The sequence below is a fragment of the Lepus europaeus genome, chromosome 16, assembly GCF_033115175.1.
Source record: "Lepus europaeus isolate LE1 chromosome 16, mLepTim1.pri, whole genome shotgun sequence".
Classification (NCBI taxonomy): Eukaryota; Metazoa; Chordata; class Mammalia; order Lagomorpha; family Leporidae; genus Lepus; species Lepus europaeus.
Genome location: NC_084842.1, coordinates 12,353,122 through 12,379,128, shown reverse-complemented (window position 1 = coordinate 12,379,128; position 26,007 = coordinate 12,353,122). Strand labels below are relative to the sequence as shown.

At 40.3% G+C, this 26,007-nt stretch overlaps 1 protein-coding gene across 6 annotated transcripts in view; it reads left to right on the top strand.

Moving 5' to 3' along the window:
• Positions 1 to 26,007, top strand: part of WRN (WRN RecQ like helicase) — a 148,927-nt gene that overhangs the window by 34,692 nt on the left and 88,228 nt on the right. For all 6 annotated transcript variants that reach the window (XM_062213774.1, XM_062213775.1, XM_062213772.1 and 3 more), the window contains 5 exons: positions 6,048 to 6,162; positions 12,420 to 12,813; positions 15,563 to 15,649; positions 18,216 to 18,351; positions 25,861 to 25,936. In XM_062213774.1, the coding sequence (XP_062069758.1) occupies positions 6,048 to 6,162; positions 12,420 to 12,813; positions 15,563 to 15,649; positions 18,216 to 18,351; positions 25,861 to 25,936 (808 nt within the window). The remainder of the gene's footprint in view (positions 1 to 6,047; positions 6,163 to 12,419; positions 12,814 to 15,562; positions 15,650 to 18,215; positions 18,352 to 25,860; positions 25,937 to 26,007) is intronic.

Below are 26,007 nucleotides of genomic sequence, written 5' to 3'. Positions count from 1 at the left end.
AATCAATGGATGGAAAATCTCTCTCTTTTTACCTCCCTCTCTCTCTCTCTCTCTGTCACATAAATATATACATCCATGTATACACACATACCTACACACATAGGTCCTTCAGGAAAGACTAGAGCTGGGGAATGAGCATTTAGCCTAGTGGTTAAGATGCCCATGTCTCAAATTGGAGTGCCTGAGTTTGATGCCCACCTCTAGTTCCTGACTCCTGCCATTGTAGAACCTTGGGAGACAGTAGGTGATGGGTCTATCCATTGGGTTAATGAGAGAAACCTCTATTGCATTCCTGGCCTCTGGCTCCAGCCCTGGCCATTATTGGCATTTGAGGAGTGTACCAGTGGATGGGTGCACTTTTTGTTTCTTTGCCTCTTAAGAAGAAAAGCAAAACAAAGGCAAGTGCTGTGGCATAATGGGTTAAACTGCTGCCTGCAATGCTGGCATCCTATATGGATGCCAGTTTCAGTGCCAGCTCTGTCATTTCCCATCTAGATCCCTGCTAATGCTCCTAGAAAAGCAGCAAAAGATGGCTCAAGTGCTCGGGCCTCTGTACCCACATGGGAGACCCAGAAGAAATTCTGGGCTCCTGGCTTTGGCCTGGCTCAGCTTCAGACGTTGTGGCTGTTTGGGGAGTGAACTAGTAGACAGAAGATCTCTCTCTCTAACTCTGCCTTTCAAGTAAATAAAATAATTTTTTTAGATTTTATTTTTTATTTATTTGAAAGGCAGAGTTAGAGAGAGAGGAGGAGAGACATAGAAAGAGAGAGATATCTTCCATCTTCTGGTTCACTCTCCAAATGGCCATCTCTGCAAGGGCTGGGCCAGGCTGAATACAGGAGCCTGGAACTTCTTCTGGGCCTCCCACTGCTTTCCCAGGCACGTTATCAGGGAGCTGGATTGGAAGTGGAGCAGCCAGGTCTCAAACTGGTGCCTATCTGGGATGCCGGCATTGCAGGCAGAGGCCTAACCTACTATGCCACAATACCAGCCCCATAAAATAAATCTTAAAACAACAACAAGAATTAAAGATTAGCACTTTGGATATGTTACCTGTAGCAAAGCAGGATTTGTTACTTCTGTTCCTATGTGAGAGACCCAGATTGAGGTGTGGGCTCCTGACTGTGGCCTAGTCCACTCTGGCTGTTGTGGCCATTTGGGAGGAGTGAACTAAAGATCTTCTTCTGTCTGTGTATTTCTTTCTCTCTGTCTCTCTGCCTTTCAAATAAAAAATGAAAATAAATAAGGAAAGACTCAAAAATGTAAAACAAAAGTCTGCTTTTACTTTGTGGCCAAGCTATTCATTAGGCTTCTAGAATTGGGATTTTGTGATTATGATAACATTAAGGAATTAACTGGCTTTTTCCAAGTCTGCAGATGGTGTGCCCTTGTTATAGATATTTACAGAGCATTGTATACAATGCTATATAATATATATAATTTGCTTTATAGTATACTGGTTTAAGTTCTAAATATTTTCTGCTGTTTTTCTCCCAAAAGGGTGACTACTTCATTTGGTTTCAGTTCTCATCTTAGATGTTTTGATAGATCAGTGACAACAAAACAAGTCACATACGGAGTGGATGAATACAAGCTTTTGTGTTGCGTAGACCAGTGGTGGAGTCCCAGCTCTGTGATCTGGGATACACTCATTTCCCCACTTTACAATGTGGGTAATAGCATACTACTCTGTTTCACAGAATACTTGTGAATACAGAGAGGATCATAGCATTGAAAGTACCCACTATGATATGTGTAGAGTTGTTACTACAGGTTGAACATCATCATCTGAAATACAAAATGCCCTGAAATGCAAAGCTTTTTGAGCGCTGACATGATGCACATACTTGGAGGTATTCAAGAATATTTCCTGGAGAAAGCTATGTTTAAGACAAAACTAGAAATACGAGCAAGAGTTGGTTAGTTCCAGAGTAAAGGAAAAATGTTGTAGGCACAGGAAACGGCGGGTGCAAAATTTCAGAGCTGAGACAGATCATGATATCGATAGGCAGTTGAAATAGTTCAGTATGGTAAACCGTTGAGTATGGCGGGGTGAGTGGTAAAAGGAAGCAGAAGAAGGAAAGAAGATAAGCCATGTTAAAAGCAGTTGAAGCTATTGAGGGTTTTAAACACAGGAGTGAAATGAGGTACATTGAACAGAACAACTTGAACTTTAGAATAGAAAATGGATTGAAAGAGAACAAGTGCCATAGTGGCAGGATCTCTGGGGAGGCTATGACTATATTCCAAGTGAGAGGTGGTAGTAACTTGAACTGGTTGTCTGTTCTGAGGGTGGAAATAGATTCAAACTACACTTAATAGATGAGTAGATTAATAGAATTTGTAGGAACAAAGAGAAGCATTTACCACGGATAATTACTTGGCTAGCATGAACAGCAGGGTTGAAAAACAATGACAAGGAAGAGCAAGATTTGGGGCTGAGAAATCCTGTGGTTGATTTTAGGAATGCTAAAGAAAAGAAGCCTGCAAGATTCAGCGTGGAGGTGGCCAGTAGGCGCTTAGATGTACAAGTACAGGATGTAACTCAGAAGATAGTTGGAGTTAAAGAATTATGACTAAGAAGTCCTGAGCAGCTCATTGTGCTTGATGCTTGCATGGAGTTGCTACAGGCATATAAGGAAATTAGTAAGGATGGTGTGCAGAAAACCAAGTGAAGAGTAGGAAGAGGCCATTGTCAACTATTTTAAATTCAACAGAGTTTGAGAATCTCAGGACTTAGAATTAATCATTGGATTTGGCAATGTGGAAATCATTTGTAAATTTTTGCAGTAGTAGCTTTCATATCTTGGGTGACTAAGGAGTATTTCAAGGAGAGAGTGGGCATTTGGTGCACGTTTTATTAAAACAGGAGAGTCTATAGGCTTTGGTAACATGAAGGTACTATAACCATAGTGGGAGTGAAGGAGAGGTATGGTGAGTGGAAATGATATTAACTCCAACAGAGGAATCAGTTGTATCAGGAATGTACTCAAAGCACATGGGGACTACCTTCTTCAAAAGCTTGGTTGAAGAGGAAATAAACATTCATTCCTGTAACGTGTGTGTCGAAGGCCTCTTCCATGTCAAGTGCCTTTAGAGTTGCTAGAGAAAATTCCCTGAACAAACTAGAACAAGCCCCTCCGTTTCATCTGACTAATGGGAGGGGTGCCAGAGATGTGGGTGCCTGAAGGAAGAGCACTGCAGGTTGGGAGGACAGGCAGGGCCAGGCCTCCGAGGGGGATTGCTCACCTCCTGAGGACCAGTGAGCGTCACTGAAGCAAAACAAGTCAGGGTGAGCGTGGTAGGAAACGTAGCTGGCAAACCGGCCTGAGCCAGATCATCCTAGGGCACGGTGGGCTGAGGATCTGACTTCATGTTTTATTTACGGCGGTGATGAGAAATCCTCAGAGGGTGTGGAGCAGAAGAATGAAGGGATTAAAATTTTATTTTAAAAGCATTTTTCTGGCAGCTGTGAGAGGACACGTGTTTAGGCAAGGAGTTAGGAAGCTATTGTGATAGTCCAGGCAAGAGGTGATAATTGGATTAGGCCAGTGACAGCAGAGGAGTGGGGAACTCTGTAGGTACTTCGAAGGAATAGTACTTTGTGAAGGGTTTGCTTATCAGTTCTCTAACGGGTGAGAAATACAGACTGTTAATGGAGATATTACCTGACAAACTCATGAAGGGAAGGATCTGTTGTAGTGGGGAATTATCAGAAGAGATTTGCGAAAAATACAGAATTCTATGTTTTGCATGCTAAATTTTAGATGTGTATTAATGTCCGAGAAGATGTCTTAGCTGACAGTGTCCTTCTGGAATTCAAGGGAAAGGTTGGAGTTGGAGGTGTAATTTTGGAAATCAAACCAGATAAAGTAGGGATTGTAGGCAATGAAGGAGCGCGGAGGTATTGGCATCGAGGGTGCACCATCATCTGAAGTCAGGAAGATGAAGAGAAAGCAGCAAAGTGGCCTGGGAAGGGGCGCTAATGAGGGGGCAGGTGCAGGAGCTGAATTCAGAAGCCAAGTGAGGGAGATTTGTGAAGCGCTCTAAATCTGTAGGTTTGAGATGGGATCTGGAATTAACGATTGCGTTGTGTGGACGCCGAGAGCCTTCCCTCCAGTGGTAGTTTTGCTGCACTGCTGGAGGTGAAAGCTTAGCTGGGAATGGGAGCAGAAAATCTGAGACGGTGAGTGTGGGCAGCTCTTCAGGAATTTTGCTGTAAGTGGGAGTAAGAGATGAGCTGGTAGACTAATCCTGTTTTCCTAATGAGATAGAGATGTTTGTTCCTTCAGTCGAGGAGAGATGAGCAGCTGTTAGTATGAAAGAAAAGGAAGAAGGTGTGAAATAGTTGTCCTGAGAGGTGGAGAGTGGGAAATGTAGAACTGACAGTCAGAACTGAGGGTTTATTTTGGATCTGTATCATGAATTTAAAGTCAAATTTGTTATTAGAGTTGTCTTTTATTTTTAACTACCTTCAGCCATTTCTATGTAAGCATCAAGTAGGTTAAAAATGGGGCCGGTTCTGTGGTGCAGCAGGTTAAATCCCTGGTCTGCAGCACCTGAATCCCATATGGGTGCCGGTTCAAGTCCTGGCTGCTCCATTTCCAATCCAGCTCTCTGCTGTGGCCTGGGAAAACAGTAGAAGATGGCCCAAGTCCTTGGGTCCTTGCACCCACGTGGAAGACCTGGAAGATGCTCCTGGCTCCTGGCTTGGGATTGGCTTTGCTCTGGCTGTTGTGGCCATCTGGGGAATGAACCATCAGGTGGAAGACCTCTCTCTCTCTCTCTCTCTCTCTCTCTCTCTCTCTCTTTACCTCCCTCTGTAACTCTCTCTTTCAAATACACAAAATAAATCTTTTTTTAAAAAAAGTAGGTTAAAAAGAAGAAAAGTTAGACTTACATAGAGCAGGATTTTCTCCAGGTAAGTACCTTGGAGGGAGGGGAGAGCAAAGGAGTTAAGAATTTATACTCCTGTGTATAGAGGAATGATTCCTATAATGCAGCTAAGAAAAGAAGGACTTGGTGGAGAGTGGGAGCAGGAGGTTAACAGGCAAGGAAAACGTGGGCTGGGTCGGTGGGTTTGGTTCTGAAAGTGTCAAAGACTTGTTGAGTTAGGGAAAGCAGGCTGGGAGAAAGGCGTGGCAGTGTTCAGAGGCTGAACTGCTTACCCCTGAACTTTGGAGGTGGTGACTTCACTGGCAGTTATAAGGTCAGGGGTCTGATGTGGAATATGTGCCTGAGGTCAGTCAAGGAAAAGATTGTTGGAAATGCAGGGGTCCAGGAACTGAAAAGGCCACACCATTGGATGGAGCATCTTTGTGGATGTTGGACTCATCAGGAATGATCACGGGGATAGCAGTGGGAAAGACAGGTAGTGAACCAGGTGCTGGAATCTTCAGAACTAAGGGGGATATGGTTTTGAGATCACACGATAACTGTAGCACTCGGTAAAACCAGGTTGTATAGTGCTGTCCCACTCACTCCCGAGGAGCGGGGCTTTTGGCAAGACAAGAAGAGTGGTGCTGAAGAAATTCTAAGCAGAAGGGTTTGGCAAGGAGGGCAGGTCTTGCGCTGTTGATGGAGAATGATGAGCGAACCACACAGAATGAAGCTGAGGATTTGGAAGGTGATCACTGAACAGAAAAGACGTGATTTGATGTCGGTGATGACTGATAATGGAGGAGTGAGGAGTGACTGTTGGATAAGGCAATGTTTACCAAACTTAAGAAGCAGCCCATGAGGTGTTACAGTGATTTCTCATTTTGAAATAGTGCAGATGGGTTCCTATATTTCATTTCTGCCTTCTCCTTTTTCATAGACCTGGTTTGTACTTTGTATGACTGCAGATCACTAGGAATTTATTCAGAAGTTAAAACAACAACAGTTGGAAAGGGAAGTAAAGTGACTAAGGTGATTTAGGGATTAGATGAGGAAGTCATTTTATTGGAATTCATTTAAGTTCTGAGTTCTAATGCTATTTAATGAAGTGACTAAATAAATATCTCTGCTCTGTGGTGTGAAAATCAGTGTTGATTTTGTCCCGCCAGGGGAAGAAATCCTGCCTAGTGATATGAAGAAACAGTTGACTTCAATCTCTGAGGAGGTGATGGATCTGGCCAACCAGCTTCCTGACACTTTGAGGAAACTGGAAAATCCACAGAGGTTCAATATTATGTCTCATCATTTCTGTTTGTTCTTACTGCCTTTCCCTCTGTGTTGAGAACTAAGTCCTTTCACGTAGACCCATGCAAATTTGCTTGAATTCACAAGCATAGATTGATGTATAAATTTGAGAAATACCTTTCCACTTGTTAAAGAGTACATCCAAAGGTTTAAGGCTTTTCTGTCTAGTTTATATGATGTTTTATGGAATGGAGAAATAGAATGTAAAGTTAATTCATATTATACTTTTTGAAATTATATTTATATTATTGTCAAAGCAAAATATGTACACATAGAGTGAGATGTTTGACATATGGAATTTTGTTTCTGTTTATGAAGATCTTTTACTTAATTACATTTATAGTTTGGTCACTTGAAATGCAACATTTTTACTTGAAAGTTTTTTTTTTTTGTAGTTGTTTGATTATTATTTGAAATTCCTACGTAATTAGCAGACTATCAGAACAAAAGGCATTCAGTCTTTAAAGATTGTTTTATAGATGAAGCACTAAATAACTTCAGGTATTTGAAGCAAATATGCTGTACAAATGAATAGTCTTTGAACTACAGGTGCTGTGTAGCTAACGCCTTTTGGAGGCAGGCTTTACCCAGGCCTTCACTGCAGAATGACTTACTTGTTAGATCTCTAAACGCAGAATTGCTCTTGAACAGTGAACAATTACAGTGTGGTAATATAATTTTGAGGAAAGAAATAACTTTGTAGAAATGAAAAGCCATTAATGGGAACGGAAAGAATTCTGACTCAAAAAAAAATGCAGTATTCACTTTTTTTTGGGTGAGATGTATGATAGATTTTGGTTGAGGGGTCTGGAAATGTGATAGAATCAGCTCTTTTTCTCAGTTACCCTCCACCCCATTAGATTGTTGTAGTAGTTTTTGCGTAGCTTTGAGAATTTCCAAAACACGGCACTTTCAAAGGTGGAAGGATACTAGTAAAACGACCTCTTTCTTGTGTTTACGTTTTTCCTTCCTTGAAATTATGTTTAAAAAAAAAAAATCACCTTTCATGTGATTTTTACACGCATTTCAGAGTTTTGTACTAGCAATGAAAATACCTATCGGATGGAAGTTCCATGTGCTTAATACTTTGCCTCATAACAGCAAAGCCAAGTACGTTTTTTTAAAACTTGAGAGTGGGAATTACTGGTTCTTAAAGGTTAGTGTCAAAATAAGAGCTAGTGAGATCTCTTATTTCCTTCTTATTTCTTCATAACACATCTACAGAAATGCCTAGCTCATCCAGATTGCACCTCAGAATCAGGAGGAAGCCAAGCTCCGAGATGCATGTCATCCATATTTATGGCATTTCCAGTGGCATTTGAAGCCACACTCAGTGCATATCTGCTCTTTAGTTATAGATAGAGTTGAACAAGGTTGAATATTACGTTAAAATTAAAGTTGTAACTCACGTGAGTGAGGAGCGGTGTGCACATCACAAGAGCTGGAAGTGACAGCTGGCAGTCTGAAAGAGAGGACAAAAAGTATAAAAATTAGAACTAAGAACTCTTTTTTTTTTTATAATTTTTTTTTTTTTGGACAGGCAGAGTGGATAGTGAGAGAGACAGAGAGAAAGGTCTTCCTTTTTGTCGTTGGTTCACCCTTCAATGGCCGCTGCGGCCGGCACATCTCGCTGATCCGAAGGCAGGAGCCAGGTGCTTCTCCTGGTCTCCCAAGTGGGTGCAGGGCCCAAAGACTTGGGCCATCCTCCACTGCCTTCCCGGGCCATAGCAGAGAGCTGGCCTGGAAGAGGGCAACCGGGATAGAATCCGGCGCCCCAACCGGGACTAGAACCCCGTGTGCCGGTGCCGCAAGGCGGAGTATTAGCCTGTTAAGCCACAGCGCCGGCCAGAACTAAGAACTCTTAAAAAGAACAATTTGAGATTTGTTAAGAAGGGGGTGGCTTTATGCTTTCATGGACCCTGAAGATATCTGTATTGCACAGCACTGCAGAATCATTGGTTTATTTTATTTTATTTATTTATTTTTTTGACAGGCAGAGTGGACAGTGAGAGAGAGAGACAGAGAGAAAGGTCTTCCTTTACCGTTGGTTTACCCTCCAATGGCCGCTGCGGCCGGCGCATCGCGCTGATCCAAAGCCAGGAGCCAGGTGCTTCTCCTGATCTCCCACGTGGGTGCAGGGCCCAAGGACTTGGGCCATCCTCTACTGCCCTCCTGGGCCACAGCAGAGAGCTGGCTTGGAAGAGGGGCAACCGGGACAGAATCTGGCGCCCCAACCGGGACTAGAACCCGGGGTGCCGGCGCCACAGGCGGAGGATTAGACTAGTAAGCCACGGCGCCGGCCAGAATTGGTTTAAATTCAATATGTCACTGTTGTGTATTGCTGTCACAGTGATGCTGTCCATAGACTACCGATATGCATACTGATACTAGAAAAGAAGGGAAAGCTCCCTAGGTCTTACTGAAGAAGGCAGGAAGGCCTTTGGTATTTGTTAGGGGTTATTTGCTACCTTACATGAAACCTGATGTTAGTGCTGAGTGAATGAGCCCTTACAGTCTTGTTACTTGGTCTCTGCCACTGTTGCTGTATGTGTATGTTACAGTGCTCCCTGTGCATTTAACAATTAAACAGTATCACATAATAATTTTTACTAAATTATTTGTTCTTTTTTTTTTTAAAGATTTATTTTATTTATTTGAAGGACAGAGTTACAGAGAGAGGTAGAGACAGAGAGAGAGGTCTTCCATCTGCTGGTTCACTCCCCAGATGGCTTCAACGGCTGGAGCTGCGCCGATCCCAAGCCAGGAGCCAGGAGCTTTTTCCGGGTCTCCCATGTGGGTGCAGGGGCCCAAGGGATTGGGCCACTTCACTGCTATCCCAGGCCATAGCAGAGAGCTGGATCGGAAGAGGAGCAGCCGGGACTAGAACCGACGCCCATATGGGATGCCGGCGCTTTAGGCCAGGGCTTTAACCCACTGTGCCACAGCACCGGCCCCCTAAATTATTTGTCCTTATATTTGAGTAGCTCAGTGTGATGCTTAATATAAAATTTATTTATTTGAGAGACAAAGAAGGGAGAGATGGAGAGCACTCCCACCTGCTGGTTCACTTGTCGAGTATCTCGCAGCCAGGAGCTCATGTCTCCCATGGCCGTGGCTGCTTGAGCCATGACTTGCTGCCTTCCAGGATCTGCAATAGCAGGATGCTGGAATCCAGCGCAGGGCCAGGGCTCCAACCCAGGCTCTGCATCCAGTATGGATGCAGTTGCCCCAAGCAGCATCTTACCTACCAGGCCAAATGTCTGCTCTGCTAAATATTCTGTATAAAATTTAAAGAATTTCAGACTGTTAAAATTAGTGTTTTGGGGTCAGTGTTGTGGTGTTGCAGGTAAAGCTGCCGCCCGTGATGCCATCATCCCAAATGGGCACTGATTCAAGTCCCGGCGGCTCCACTTCCAATCCAGCCCCCTGCTGATGGCCTGGGAGAAGGAGCAGAAGATGGCCCAAGTGCCTGGCAGACACAGACGAAGCTCTTGGCTCCTGGCTCCTGGGACATTGGGACCATCTGGAGAGTGAAACAGCAGATGGAAGATCTCCCTCTGTCTCTCTTTGACTATCAAATAGATAAATAAATTTTTAAAGACAAAGCTAGTGTTTTTAGTTTTTTCATTTGGTTTAATTTTGCTTTGTACACGTTGTCAAGTAAAACTGGAGCCTGACTTTGGAGTGCCATTAATAATGCTGTTGCAATGTGGAAATAACTCTTGAAACAAATCAGCATTTTGATAGTTCATTACCAGGGAAGATCAAATTTTTATTTGAATCACTGATATAAAAATTTAAAAGATATGCCAGATTTTATTAAGTGTTGATTTTAAATACAGAAAAATTAGAAGACTTGAACAGAAGCAGTAATTAAATAATAAAACACATCACTTTTGTCATCATACTCCCCTTACTGGCTATAATTTCTGCTTTTGTGCAGTATGTAAAAATTGCTTTAATAATGCCTACAACTAATAGACAAGATGATAGGCCTTATTTTCACTCCAGGAGTGGTTTTCCATTAAATTAACCAGGTTTGGTTGTAATAGAGTCATTTAAAGTCACCTGGTTAAAGTATTATACATTAGCAATCGCAATTAAGGTGTAAAATTTAGTCTGTATTTATTCAAATGCATCTTACCAGTATTTTCTCATGTGATATATTTACCTGTTGATGGGAAGGGCTTTTTTTTTTCTAATCTAAAGAGTATATACCCAGCTTTGAGGTTTTTGAAGATGTAAAACAGCGTAATTTTTTTTTTAAGATTTATTTTATTTATTTGAAAGACAGTTAAAGAGAGAAGTAGAGACACACAGAGAGAGGCCTTCCATCTGCTGGTTCACTCTCCAAATGGTTGCAGTGGTCAGATCTGGGCCAATCCAAAGCCAGGAAGGAGCCAGGAGCAGGGGCCCAATTACTTGAGCCATCTTCTACTGTTTCCCAGGCACATTAGCAGAGAGCTGGGTTGAAAGAGGAATAGCGGGGACTTGAATTGGCGCCCATATGGGATGCCTGTGCTGCAAGCCAGGGTTTTAACCTGCTGTGCCACAGCACTGGCCCACAACATCATTTTATTAGCATAAAGATTCATGTGTATGTTACAGTTAAAACTAGTGATTGATCGGTAATTGAAAAAGTTAAATAAAACATGAGCTCATAAAATTTTTCTTTTGAATGAGCACATTAATGTATGTTTATTCCCAATTTTGGTGTATATCAAGCCTTTTCATTAAAATATGAGCCTGCTCTCTTGAGTTTTGCAGTATTTCTTGGTCAAGTAAAACCTATTATTTGTCACCTGCAATCTAATTTCAGTTTTTTTTTTTAAAGATTTATTTATTGGGGCCGATGCTGTGACATAGCAGGTAAAGCCACCGCCTGCAGTGCCAGCATCCCATATGGGTGCCAGTTCAAGTCCTGGCTGCTCCACTTCCGATCCAGCTCTCTGCTATGGCCTGGGAAAGCAGTAGAAGATGGCCCAAGTCCTTGGGCCCCGGTGCCCGTGTGGGAGACCTGGAAGAAGCTCCTGTCTTCTGGCTTCCGATAGACAGCAGTTCTGGCCATCGTGGCCAACTGGGGAGTGAACCAGCAGATGGAAGACCTCTTTCTCTCTCTGCCTCTCCTTCACTCTCTCTGTAACTCTGCCTTTCAAATTTATTTGACTGGTAGTGTTACTGACAGAGAGGGAGAGATGGAGAGACAGAGAGAAAGGTCTTCCATCCTCTGGTTCACTCCCCAATTGGCCGCAATGGCCAGAGCTGCTGTCTATTTGAAGCCAGGAGACAGGAGCTTCTTCCAGGTCTCCCACATGGGTGCAGGGGCCCAAGGACTTGGGCCACCTTCTACTGCTTTCCCAGGCCATAGCAGAGAGCTGGATTGGAAGTGCAGCAGCTGGGGTACAAACTGGCACCTAAATGGGATGTCGGTACTGTAGGTGGAGGCTTAGCCTTCCACATCACAGGACTGGCCCCGTTGTTGTTGTTGCTTGTTTGTTTTTTTTTTTTAAATATATATAGGGTGAAAAATTAAGATTCTGAAAGCATTCTGAATACAGGGTCCTGGGAATTTTTAAGATTTTTTCCTTCTGAACTGTTATTTGGAATATAATTGATGAAATAGTTTTTTAACTAAAGAATTTTGCTAAGTCTGTGTTCAACGTCAGATTTAGTGAAATCGTTTTTGCTTTTTGTGGTCAGGTATCTTTGATCACTTTACATATAATTAAATTAATTACCCAGAAATATATAGCTGGCATAAAGTTTTGGATCAAACACTATCAACTCTTCGTAAGGCTGCAAGTCCACGTGGGTTGCAGAAGTGCTAACTGTTCTCCAAAGTATCCTATCAGCCATGATCATATAAGAGCATTAGGGAATCAAGAGCAGCTGTATTCCAAAGGATCTTTGTAGAAAGCTTGTATTTATTGAGAATCTTTCCAACTTCTTATAGTTACTACAGTTAAAGTGGAATTAACTTGTGCTTGGGTCCCTGCACCCACATGGGAGACCAGGAAGAAACACCTGGCTCCTGGCTTTGGATTGGCGCAGCGCTGGCCGTAGCAGCCCTTTGCGGGGTGAACCAACGGAAGGAAGACCTTTCTCTCTGTCTCTCTCTCTCACTGTCTATAACTCTACCTGTCAAATAAATAAATAAAAAATACATAAAAAAATAAATTAAAAAAGTGTCAGAAAGAAAAAAGTTGAATTAACTTTTCTTAAATTCTTTTTTTTAGGATTTCTATACTATTGAAGGCTATTTCAGAAAATGTATATTCACTGAGGAAGATGTTATTTGGTTCAACTGACATGAACACAGAGCTGGGGCCCAGCAGTAATTTTAACTTACCATCATCGGATGACTCAACTCAAATTATAGAACATAAAATTGATAACGATGAGAGAAGGGGCGCAACACATTATAATTCGGTTACACGCAATGCGGAAGATATATTTGGAAATGAAACAAAACAAGAGGATGGATTTGAAGATGGAATAGAAAATACATCAAAAGAGAATATGGAAAGGTTTTGTTTGATGTCGTTAGATATTACAGAATATGAACTCCAAATGTTGGAACAGCAGGCTCAGGAAAAAGCTGTTAGTGATGTTCCTAACACATCTGCTGAGGTACTGAACAATGAGAAAACACTTTTAAATTCATTAGTAGGGGTTGACTGATTTGTTTTTCTGTAAAGGAGCAGATAGTAGATATTGTAAGTGTTACAGGATATTAATTCTTGGTTGCAGCTACCTAGCTCTGCCAATGTAGTGTGAAAGCAGCTACTGACTAAGTAAACAAATGTACCTGTCTGTGTTTCAATAAAACTTTATCTACAAAAACAAACAGTGGGCCATATTTAGCTTGCAAATCAGGTTGCTGTTCCTGACATAATATACCAAATAACATATAGTGGAAAGGTTCTGTAGTGTCAGTACACATATGTTATATTTGCCATTTTATCATTTCATATGCTTTTAAAATATTAGCTATATCTCTCCTTTTTGTGGATTTCTCATACATGTATTAGCGTTTACTCTTCCAGAGATGATTTTGGGGAGTATTTATTTTCTGATGTAGGATTTTTTACTTGATAGGGTAAGAGACTTTCTAATAAACTCCTGATGTTTTTGCTTCACACTACTGTTTACCGTCATCTGGAGAGTCAGTATCTCATTTATTCATTTAATTTCTTAATTAAGTTAATTACTTAATTTCTCATTCATTTTTCATTAGTTTAAAAATTACTTAAGATGCCTGTACTTCTCAAACCTTGAGCATTTTTTGCTATAAACACATTTTTTAAAAAAAGATTTATCTATTTATTTGAAAGTCAGAGTTACACAAAGAGAGGAGAGGCAGAGAGAGAGAGAGGTCCTCCATCTGATGGTTCACTCTCCAATTGGCTACAACAGCCAGAGCCGTGCTGATCCAAAGCCAGGAGCCAGAGCTTCCTCTGGGTCTCCACGTGGGTGCAGGAGCCCAAGGACTCTACTGCTTTCCTAGGCCACAGCAGAGAGCTGGATCAGAAGAGGAGCAGCCAGGTCTCAAACCGCTGCCCATATAAGATGCTGGTGCTTCAGGCCAGGGTGTTAACCCACTGTGCCAACAAGCCGGCCCCTATAAATACATTTAAAAAAAAAATAGATTTTTAGGGGCCAGCACAGTGGTGCTGTGGGTTAAAGCCCTGGCCTGAAGTGCTGGCATCCCATATGGGCAGCAGTTCAAGGCCTGGCTGCTGTACTTCCAAACCAGCTCTCTGCTATGGCCTGGGAAAGCAGTAGAAGATGGCCCAAGTCCTTGAGCCCCTGCACCTACTTCTTCCGGAGATCTGGAAGAAGCTCCTGGCTCCTGGCTTTGCATTGGCACAGCTCCAGCTGTTGCGGCCGTCTGGGAAGTGAACCATTGGATGGAAGACCTCTCTTGCTCTGCCACTCTTTCTCTCTCTCTGTAACTCTGACTTTCAAATAAATAAATAAATCTTTTTTAAAAAATTAGATTTTTAAAGTAATAGGGTTGTTTCTCCTTATTCGTCTAATGGCAACAGACTTCTCAATACTTGAGGAATCTTTTGATGTTTTGGTAGTTATATTAGTAATCACTTCTATCAGTATATAATGTATTTTATTTTAAAACTATTTTCAATATATTTCCACACTAACCATTTGTACATTAATTTTCTTTATTGGGAAATATCTTTTGCTAACATTTGCATTACCTTTTAATTTTCTAGAAGTTTCCTATTAAGTATATACTTTAAAATCATATGCTTTAAATATTATAGAATTATATTCAAGATTTTTTTGACATCTTTTACACCAATTATTTGCCATTTTTATTGTGTTATGATATCAGCATTGTTTCCTTTTTTTCAAAGACCCCATTTATAAAGTAACTTTTCTCTCCTAGTAAAAAGCTGATTTTATGATTTTTTTAGCTAAAATGCACAAGTTAATTGAAGTTATACTTCCTTTATCCACTTTCAATTTAAGTATTAAGTGTTTTTAGCAAGTTAATTATTAAGTATTTTTCTAGATTTGTTTTGTGGGTTTCCATCCTGTTGGATTCTTACCTCCTGTATATTGCCAGCTTATTGGAAAGTTTCCTCATATCCGAATTTTAGCAATATATTTGATAAATAAGATATTTGATGTTGTTCTCAAATATCCATCGATACTCTTTGTAAAATAGTGATTTATTTAGAGATACTACAATCATAGAAGCTTTTTTTTAAAAAAAGATTTATTTATTTGAAAGATAGAGTTACAGAGAGAGGTAGAGAGAGAGAGAGAGAGAGAGAGAGAGAGAGGTCTTCCATCTGCTGTTTCACTCCCCAGATGGCCGCAACGGCCGGAGCTGCGCCAATCCAAAGCCAGGAGCCAGGAACTTCCTCCGGGTCTTGCACGTGGGTGCAGGAGCCCAAGGACTTGGGCCATCTCATAGAAGCTTTTTATAATCACTGAAGAAAAATAAGTGGATATAAGCAAGCCACTGTTCTTGGCTTTGTGGAGAATTCTCAGTGTTGTGAACAGGTTCTTGTACTCAAACATTTGGGAGACACAGTTTGACATTTTTGAACCATAGTATAGTTTGTCATCTTGTGCTCTGATTTAGAGTGGTGGTATTATTTCAAGTCTGTGTAACTGGTCTGCCTTTTTAACATTTCTTTCTTTATCTTTGTTTCTGTGTTCATCCTTCCTTCCCTCCATTTTTCTATCTACCATACAAATATATAGATAGTGTTATACATTTGCCTATGAGAGAAGAAAGAGTTGCCTGAAGATATCTAGCATATAGGAACATTTTTGTAGCAAACAGGGTATGGAGTCAATTATACTGGAAATTAATGTTTTGTTTTTTGAAATATTTTTTTAAAAGCATTTATCTCCTAAGGATAATGAAAATGAAAATGATTCATCTTACATAATTGAAAGTGATGAAGATTTAGAATTGGAGATGCTTAAGGTATGTTAAAATTATAAAAGAGGTACTTCAAGTTCTTTGCAAAAGACTTTTAATTAAGTATTACCTAATTCTGTACTAAGTCCTACCACAGGGAAATTGCTGACAATCATATGACATAAGGTTTAATGTTTCCAAATTCGTATTTCTTTGTATCTTTTATATGGTCTATGAATTGTGTTTTAGAAATGGTATACCATTTATGTAGTATATTTTCTGTGTTCCTTTTTAAGTCACTTTCTGTCTTTTCATTAAGCTCTTCATTATTGAAGTTGCTCCCCTCCTTTTATTTGGAAATTCTGCTTTTAAATATCAATAAGCCATTTTACTTTCTTTGGCATCACTGTGCATGCTTTACATGTACCATACACAGTTTTCTAATGTTTAAATGATTTGGTTTTGCTCTGTCAAGCTGACAGTAGTACTTTGTGATGTATGTATTTTCTATGCCTGCACTTAACCTCTAGGTTTTACTTTCTTTCTTTCTTTTTTCTTTCTCTCTCTCTCTCTCTTTTTTTTTTTAGAGATTTATTTAATTATTTGAAAACAGAGTTACAGAGAGAGAAGGGGAGAGAAAAAGACAGAAAGATCTTCCATCTGCTGGTTCATTCCCCAGATGGCCACAAAGACTAGAGCCTGGAACTCCATCCAGGTGTCCCATGTGGGTGGCAGGGGCCCAAGCCAGTAGGTCATTTTCTGCTGTTTTCACAGGCTCCGTAGCAGGGAGCTGGATCAGAAGTGGAACAGCTGGGGCTAGAACCAGTGCCCATATGGGATGCTGGTGCTGCAAGCAGTGGCTTAGCCCATTGTGCAGAGTGCCAGCCCCAGCCTCTAGTTTCTTTGTCAGCTGTTGTGAACCAAAGATGGAAAGTAAGAAAGAAAAACCAGTTCAACTAAATTTAGAGAAAAATGAAGAAAATCACAGAAGTTTACCATAATCTATACTTTTTATCCCTTATCTTTGGATTGATGAAATTTTCTTTTTATGATATCATTTAATTTTTTTGATTCTCTAGTTTTGTGGCCAAATTGTCATGATTGAGGTGCCAGTTGAGAGTACAGACTCTGAATTGAGATACAGGTTTGAATCCTGTCTTCTACACTTATTGGCTATGTGACTTTGAGCAAATTCCTTAGCCTTTTTGATACTTAGTTAACATAATTATTATTTAAGGTTTTGCTTGTGAAGAACTTTGAAGAGAGTCTGGCATATAGTGGTTTTGTTTTCTGTTGTTGTGTTTTTTTTTTTTTTTTTTTCAGATTTTTCTTATTTGAGAGGTAGAGAGAAAGGTCTTCCATCCACTGGTTCACTCCCTAAATGGCTGCAACAGCTAGAGCTGGGCCGATCCAAAGTCAGGAGCCAGGAGCTTCTTCTGAATCTCCCACGTAGGTGCAGGGGCCCAAGCATTTGGGCCATCTTCTACTGCTTTCCCAGACCATAGCAGAGAGCTGGATTGGAAGAGGAGCAACCAGGACATCCCATATAGGATGCTGGTGCCACAGGTGGAGGCTTAGCCTACTACACCACTGTGCTGGCCCCTGGTATACAGTGTTAATAAATATTAGCTAACACTAATAGAGCAAAATACTAAAATACTAAATCATATTTTTTTTACTGATTAACCATTTCTCTGAGAAGTACTGTTTAAGATGTGCATTTATAGGATACTTGTGGACTCTACAAACATATATTATATATTGAATCTCTTAGAAAGCAGCCTAGCTACCCCGTGTTAGAAAATTCTATTTTTAAAGTATTTTCTAAAGATGTTTGACCTGAACAAAAAAAAAATCAGAAGCAGAATCACTCTTTTTTTTTATTCTAAACCTGAAAAAAGTACACTTTAAAAAAAACCTATAGAATAAAATAACACATGGAAGATTTAATACAAAGAAGAAACAAATGAGAACTGTTGTTTAATAAAGTCATCCTGTCACTTCTTAGTAAAAAAATTTTGTAGCTGAAATAATTTTGAAATAGCATCACATCTTTAAAATAGATAAACTTTCTTTAGGAGAATTAAAGATTGTATTGTCAAGATAAAATAAAAACAAATAACTTTATTTCATGTTTGTAATCTTCCTTTTGTAGAATTATTTGAATCTTTTGCTTTGGCATTTATTTCAAGAACATTTATTATTTGCTTATAGTTTAAAACCTATCCTTACTTAAAAAAAATGTGACTCACGCATGGTATTGAGAAATTCATTACACAAATGGCATGAAAACCCACATTGACTGCTTGGGAATTGAGACAATTGTAGTGCAGCAAAGGAAAAAAAATGTTCTAAATGATCTGCACTCAAAACTTATGATAGGTTACCCCAAAAGGCAGTTCATTATGTGCTATTAATGAATCCTATTTTGTGGGAAGTTTTCCATCTTTGGCCTTTTGCCTTAGAAACTGTTCTTGTGCCCATATTTAAACTGGAGTGCACGTGTTCTTTTGTGGCATTGCTTGTACGTTTGCCAGCCTCGAACAAAATTGCAGGCTCTGTTAATAATACTCCTTCTGTGTTTGGTGAAAAAGAGATGATGCTGTCAGTGGTTTTGCTTTTAAAATTTCAGTCTTTAGAAAACCTAAACAGTGGCACGGTAGAACCAATGCATTCTAAATGCTTAGAAATGGAAAGACATGTGGATCTTCCTGCTGAAGACGATGAAGATGAAAATGAAGCTCTTGAAGAGGAAGGTGATGATGAGGGTAAGTGACTCACCTCTGATACCTACCACTGACTTTAATTTAACATTTAGGTTTTCAGTGTTCTAGAGATCAGGGATTTGGGGCATATGGTTAATTATTAGGTCCTATAAACTTGCTATTAAATTCCTTGGTGTTGGGCAAACATTTAATTCTTTCTTTCTCTCTCTCTCTCTCTCAGTCTCTGTCTCTGTCTCTGTCTCTCTGTCTCTCTTTCTCTCTGTTTCTAGAGTTACAGTGCCTGATCCTGCATTGGGAGTATCTGGGTTTGATTCCCAGGTCTGGCTCCTGGCTCTAGCTTCCTGTTGATGCATACACCAGGAAGCTGTGTTGATGGCTCACATAGTTGGGCTCCTGTTACTTACATAGGAGACCTGGGTTGAGTTCCTAGCTCCAGGCTTTGACCCCAGCCTAGCTTGGCTCTTGTGGACATTTGGGGAGTAAACCAGCAGATGGGAGGTTTCTCTCTCTCTTGTTCTCTCTCTGCCTCTGAAATTAAAAAAAACAAACAAAAAAATGGCTTTTTTGTCTCCATAAAGTACATTCTTATAAAAATGGAGTAGTGCAAGAATTATGTCATTAGGTGAATGTGGTGATGTGAAACTTCATCTGAAGTTTGTATTTTTTTGTATCTTAATGACAGTCATAAAATAACTTATTTTTGTAGGAATACTAAATGTTTGTAACATGAATCCATAGGATATGCTGTTTATGAACTTATTATTTAACAAGTAGCACAGTATCAAATAGCAACAAGAAATAGTTTCAGACGGTCTTAATAGTAGAGAATGTGTCAAATGAATCTTTAATCGTATTATTTAAAATTGTGGGGGGTCTCTCACTAAGTAGAATTCTCACTAGAGCTATACTTCATCAATGACATACTGTGGAAAATATGAAATGTGCATACAAATATGTTAATATTTTCCCCTTTGTTTTCTTGTTCTAAACACATGCTTTCTCCAGATTAGTTTTCTTTTTTTAGGGCTGCCAGAACGTAATAAAGAACTTTGATTTGCTTAGTGATAAATTATCTTGATTCTTTGCTCCTCTTGGCCAGTCATGACTGCTTCAACCCAAGCGTGAGCTGTGAAAGTCACTTGGGTGGAGCTGACATAACTTGTGCTATACGGTGAAGGGTTTTGGTCCAAGGTGTAGGTAGCTAGGTTTGCCCAACTGACTTAGATTTAGGTGATGCTTAAGGAAACAAACCAGTTTTCCTCTTCACTTACACAACAGTCAATACAAAATACTTCAGTGACCTTGAAAGGTGTGGGGATTTCTTCCCATCCATCAGCGAATACTCCATTCTGTAGGTCCCCTCTCGTTTGTTTTAAATGTTTTATTTTTTTAAAAGATTTTATTTATTTACTTGAGAGGTAGAGTTACAGACAGTGAGAGGGAGAGACAGAGAGAAAGGTCTTCCATCTGTTAGTTGACTCTCCAAATGGCTACAATGGTCAGAGCTGCACCGGTCCGAAGCCAGGAGCCAGGTGCTTCTCCTGGTCTCCCATGTGGGTGCAGGGCCCAAGGACTTGGGCCATCCTCCACTGCCTTCCCTGGCCACAGCAGAGAGCTGGATGGGAAGAGGAGCAGGTGCCCATATGGAATGTGGGTGCTGCAGGCTGAAGATTAACCTACTGTGCCGCAGCACTGGCCCCTTGTTTTAAATGTTAATTCAGTGTAGCAAATTTCCAAACCAGCAGTCTTTTTTTTTTTTTCCCTATTGCTGTCAAAGTGTGAACCACAACCAGTTTTTTTTGTTCAAGGTTTATTTAAGGAATACAACTTCGTGCACTTAATATACACAAGTTTAGGAACATGATGATTCCCGCCCCCCCCCCCCATCTTCTTTCCACCCATACTCCCGCCTTTCTTCCTCCTCCCTCTTCTTTTCCCATTCTTACTTTCTACAGAGATCAACTTTCAGTTAATTTTTATACTCACAAGATTAACCCTACATTAAGTGGAGAGTTCATCGATTAGTATGAAGAAAAAAAAGAAGAAAATTAAAAAAACAACCAACCAAACAAGAAAAACCTTGTTCCTTGACAGTCAAGGCAAAATCGTGGCATCTCAAAGTGTCAGTTTCGTTCCTGTAGATTACTTTTTAAGTACTCTCTTAGTTACCCCAGATCAGAGAAACCATATGGTGTTTGTCTTTTTGTTACTGGCTTATTTCACTAAGTATAATGGTTTCCAGTTGCATCCATTTTCTTGCAAATGATAGGATTTCATTTATTTTACCACTGTTTGGTATTCCATAGTATATATATTCCATAATTTCTTTATCCAGTCTTCAGTTGATGAACATATGGGTTGATTCCATATCTTAGCTATTGTAAATTTCTTTTTTAAGACTTATTTTTTATTTGGAAGGCAGAGCTACAGAGAGGCAGAGAGAGAGAGAGAGAGAGAGAGAGAGAAAGAGAAAGAGAGAAAAGTCTTTCATCTGTTGGTTCACTCCCCAAATGGCTGCAACAGCCAGAACTGGGCTGATCTGAACCCAGGAGCTTCTACCAGGTCTCCCACGCAGGTGCAGGGGCCCAAGGACTTGGGCCATCTTCTACTGCTTTCTCAAGCCATAGCAGGGAGCTTGATGAGAAATGGAGCAGCTGGGACTTGAACCAGTGCCTATATGGGATGCCAGCACTTTAGGCCACCACAGCACTGGCCTCTGCTTTTGTAAACTGAGCTGAAAACAACAAGGGGGTACAGATCACTTGTTCATATGCTGATTGCCTTTCCTTTGGATAAATTCCCAGGAGTGGAATGGCTGGGTGATATGGTAGTTCTGTATTCAGCTTCCTGAGGTTTCTCCATACTGTCTTCCTCAATGGCTGTACCAGTTTACATTCCCACCAACAGTTAATTAAGGTACCCTTCTCCCCACATACTCTCCAGCATTTGTTGTTTCTTGATTTCTGTGTAAGAGCCATTCTAACAGGGGTGAGGTGAAACCTCATAGTGGATTTGATTGGCATTTCCCTGATGGCTAGTGATCCTGAGCATTTTATCATGTGTCTGTTGGCCTCTCTTGAAAAATGTCTGTTCAGGTCCTTTGCCATTTCGTAACTAGGCTGTTTGTTTTGTGGTTGTTGAGTTTCTTGAACTCTTTATAGATTCTGGAGGTTAATTGTTTGTCAGTTGCATAGTTTGCAGATATTTTCTCCCACTCTGTCAGTTGCTTCTTCACTTTGCTGAGCATTTCTTTTGCAGTGCAGAAGCTTCTCAGCTTGATGTAGTCCACTTCTTAATTTTGGCATTCACTGCCTGTGCTTCTGGGGTCTTTACCAAGGAGTCTTTCCCTGTGCCAATGTCTTGCAGGGTCTTCCCAATGTTTTCTAGTAATGCATTGGTAGCTCATCATATATTTAGGTCTCTGGTCTATTTTGAGTGGATTTTTGTGTAAGTTGTAAGAAGGGGTTGTTTCATACTTCTGCATGCGGAGATCCAGTTTTCCCACCACCATTTTTTTTTAAAGACTGTCTTTGCTCCAGGGGTTGATTTTTGCTTCTTTGTTGAAGATAAGTTGGTTGTAGACGCATAGGTTAATTCTTGGAGTTTCTATTCTGCTCCATTGGTTACATGTCTGTCTGTGTGCCAGTACCAGGCTGTTTTGATTATAACTGTGCTGTAGAATTTTTTTTAAAGATTTATTTATTTATTTGTAAGTCAGAGTTACACAGAGAAAGGAGAGGCAGAGAGAGAGAGAGGTCTTCCATCCGATGATTCACTCCCTAATTGGCCGCAATGGCCGGAACTGTGTCGTTCCAAAGCCAGGAGCCAGGAGCTTCTTCCAGGTCTCCCATGTGGTGCAGGGGCCCAAGGGCTTGCGCCATGTTCCACTGCTTTTCCAGGTCATAGCAGAGAACTGAATTGGAAGAGGAGCAGCTGGGACTAGAACCGGCACCCATGTGGGATGCCGGCGCTTCAGGCCAGGGCATTAACCCACTGAGCCACAGCGCTGGCCCCTGTAGTATATCTTGAGGTCTGGTATTGTGATAACTCCAGCTTAAGATTGCTTTAGTTTTTCAGGGTCTCTTGTGTTTCCACATGAATTTTAGCATCATTTTTTTTCTACATCTGAGAAGAATGTTGTTGGTGTTTTGATTGGGATCTCTTTGAATCCATAAATTGCTTTCGGTAGAATGGACATTTTAAAGATGTTGATTCTTCTAATCCATGAACAGGGAAGATTTTTCTACTTTTTTATGTTCTTCTATTTCTCTTTACTAGTTTGTAATTTTCATCGTAGAGATCTTTGACATTCTTGGTTAAATATATTCCAAGGAATTTAAATTATTTTGTAGCTATGTTGAATGGGATTGATCTTTAGAATTTCTTTCTCAGCCATGGCATTGGCTATGTGTACAAAGGCTGTTGATTTTTGTGTGTTCATTTTATACCCTGCTACTTTACCAAACTCTTCAATGAGTTCCAGTAGTCTCTTAGTGGAGTCTTTTGGGTTCTCTCTATATAGAATTATGTCATCTGCAAATAGAGATAGTTTGACTTCCTCCTTCCCAATTTGTATCCCTTTGATTTCTTTTTCTTGCCTAATGGCTCTGGCTAAAACTTCCAGGACTATAATGAATAGCAGTGGTGAGAGTGGGCATCCCTGTCTGGTTCCTGTTCTCACTGGGAATGCTTCCAGCTTTTTGCCATTTAGTAGGACATTGGCTGTGGGTTTGTCATAAATTACCTTGATTGTGTTGAGGAATGTTCCTTCTATACTCAATTTGCTTAACATTTTCATCATGAAAGGGGGTTGTAATTTATCAAGTGATCTCTCTGCATGTACTGAGATAATCATATGGTTTTTGTCCTTCAGTTATTAATGTGATATATCACATTGATTGATTTGCAAATGCTGAGGTATCCCTGCATACCAGGGATAAATCCCACTCGGTCCAGGTGAATGATCTTTCTAATGTGTTGTTAGATTTGATTGGCTAGTATTTTGTTGAGGATTTTTGCATCTGTGTTCATCAGGAATATTGATTTAAAGTTCTCTTTCTCTGTCGTAGCTTTTTCTGGCTTAGGAATTAAGTTGATGCCAGTGATAGAAGGAGTTTGGGAGGATTCCCTCCCTTTCAATTGTTTTGAATAGCTTAAGAATTGGAATTCTTTAAATGTCTGGGAGAATTCAGCAATGAAGCCGTTGGGACCTGGGCTTTTCTTAGTTGAGAGGGTCTTTAATTACAGATTCAATTTCTGTCTTGGTTATTGGTCTGTTTAGGTTTTTTCCTTCTTGATGTGTACAGGAATCTATCCATTTCTTCTAGATTTCCTGATCTGTTGGCCTGTAGCTCTTTGTAGTGGTTTCTGATGATTCTTTTTATTTCTGTGGTGTCTGTTGTTACATTTCTTTTTTCACCTTTGATTTTGGTGATTGTGGTCTTCTCCCTCCTTTTTTTGGTTAGTTGGGCCAACAGCGTGTCAATTTTGTTTATTTTTTCAAAAAACCAGCTCTTCATTTTGCTGATCTTTTGTATATTTTTTGTTTCGATTTTATTTCTTCCTTAATTTTAATCATTTGTTTCCTTCCACTAATTTGGGGTTTTGTTTTTTATTATTTTTGTATATTTTCTAGGTCCTTGAGATGCACTGGCAGCTCATTTATTTGGTGACTTTCCAGTTTCTTGATGTAGGCTCTAATTGGCATAAAATTCCCTTTAACACTGCTTTTGCTGTATCCCTTAGGTTTTTCTGTGAAGTTTTTGTCATCTACATTCATTTCCAGAAGTTTTTCGATTTCTCTTTTGATATCTTTTATGACCCACTGTTCATTTAGGAATATGTTGTTCAGTCTCCATGTGTTTGTGAATGTTCTTGAGAGTCTTGTCTTGTTGATTGTGAGCTTCAGTCCATTGTGGTCAGAGAATATGCATGGTATGATTTAGATTTTTTGAATTTGCTGGGACTTGCTTTGTGGCCTAGTATATGATCTATCCTAGATAAAGTTCCATGCACCGCTGAGAAGAATGTGTATTCTGCAGCTGTGGGGTGGAAGTTCTGAAGATATTAGTTAGGCCCATTTGGTCCCTAGTGCCCAGTAGCTCTGTTTCCTGTCGGCTTGATCCATCCGCTGATTAAAGTAGGGTATTGAAGTCCCTTGTTAGTAGGGTGGTGGAGTCTATGTCTCCCTTCAAATCCATTAATAGTACTTTTAAATACCCAGGTGCTCTGTAGTTTGGTGCATTTACATTTGTTATAGTCATGTCTTCCTGTTATATTGATCCCTTAATCATTACATAGTGTTCTTGTCTCTTTCAACAGTTTTTGTGTTAAAGTCTATTTTGTCTGATAATAGGATGGCTACCCCTGTTTTTTTTTTTCCCCCTTCTGTTAGCATGGAATATCTTTATCCTTTCACTTTCATCTACATGTATCTTTGTTGGTGAGGTGTGTTTCTTGTAAGCAGCAAATAGATGAGTCTTGTTTTTTAATCCTTTCTACCAGTCTGTATTTTTTAACTGGAGAGTTGAGGCCATTTATATTCAAGGTAACTATTGATAAGTAGTACTTGGCCCTGCCATTTTTCCGTGAATATTCCTGTTGTTTATTTTGGATTTCCTTTGTGCTTTTATTAGAGGATTTTCTGTCTTCATGTTCTTTCATGATGATGGCTTTCTTCCTGTGTTTCCTTGTGTAGCATATCCATTAGCATCTTTTGTAAGGCTGGATGCATGGTAACAAATTCTTTCAATTTCTGTTTGTTATGGAAGGTGTTTATTTCACCTTTGTTCTGGTAAGATCTCTGGATCAGAGGCACACATAATATCCGTCAGCCGCAGTCCCTCTAGCTTCACAGCTGTGCTGGGTGCGTAGGAGAGTCCAGCGGATGGTACTTCCCTTCCATAGGGATGCTCCGCCTCCCCTCCTGTTGCTGGGTGGGTGCAGCCTGTATAGTGGAGACTGTATGCATGGTTGCCCTAGAATTGCTGTGGTTGTCCCCACCAACTGATTGGAGGGCAAGCACAATAATTGCTGGGTGCACACACTGGAGATGGAGTAGCCGCTACCTGTCTGTCTTCAAAAGTAGTGCCAGCCCTCCCACCCTGGGCTGCAGGTCACTGGTTTGCTGGGCAGGTGCTTTCTTCCCGGATCCAGGCTGCTGGGTCTGTTTTTGTCGCTTAGTATGCTGCTGGGTGTCTGCACTTTCTGCACGGGTCCGGGCCATTTCTACTGCTTTTGCAGGATCTCCCACTGAAGGTTCCCCTGCAGCTTTGCCCTGAGAGTGCACTTTCTCTACTTTTTATATTAATTTCAGCCAGCCTAAATCGGACTGCTCTGTCACTATTCTGCCATCTTGGGACCCCCACAAGCAAATTTTAATTCTTAATAGGAATCAAGGTGTTTATCTGGAGCCGTGACTGATACCAGAGGGCCAGATTGCACTGAAATTAAAGGACAGAAAACAGAACCTGTGGTACCTATAAATTTATCCCTCTGCTAATCTAGTATGTTTTTATTTGAACATTAATACTAATTTTATTTTATTTTAAGATCATTTGTTGCCAGAACCCAGTGCAAAGCAAGTTATTTGCCTCAAGACATATTTTGGCCATTTTAGTTTCAAACCGTGAGTATAATCTTGGTTAATTAAATTACATATTTAATTAATTATTTAATGGTGTATTCTTCACATAGGAA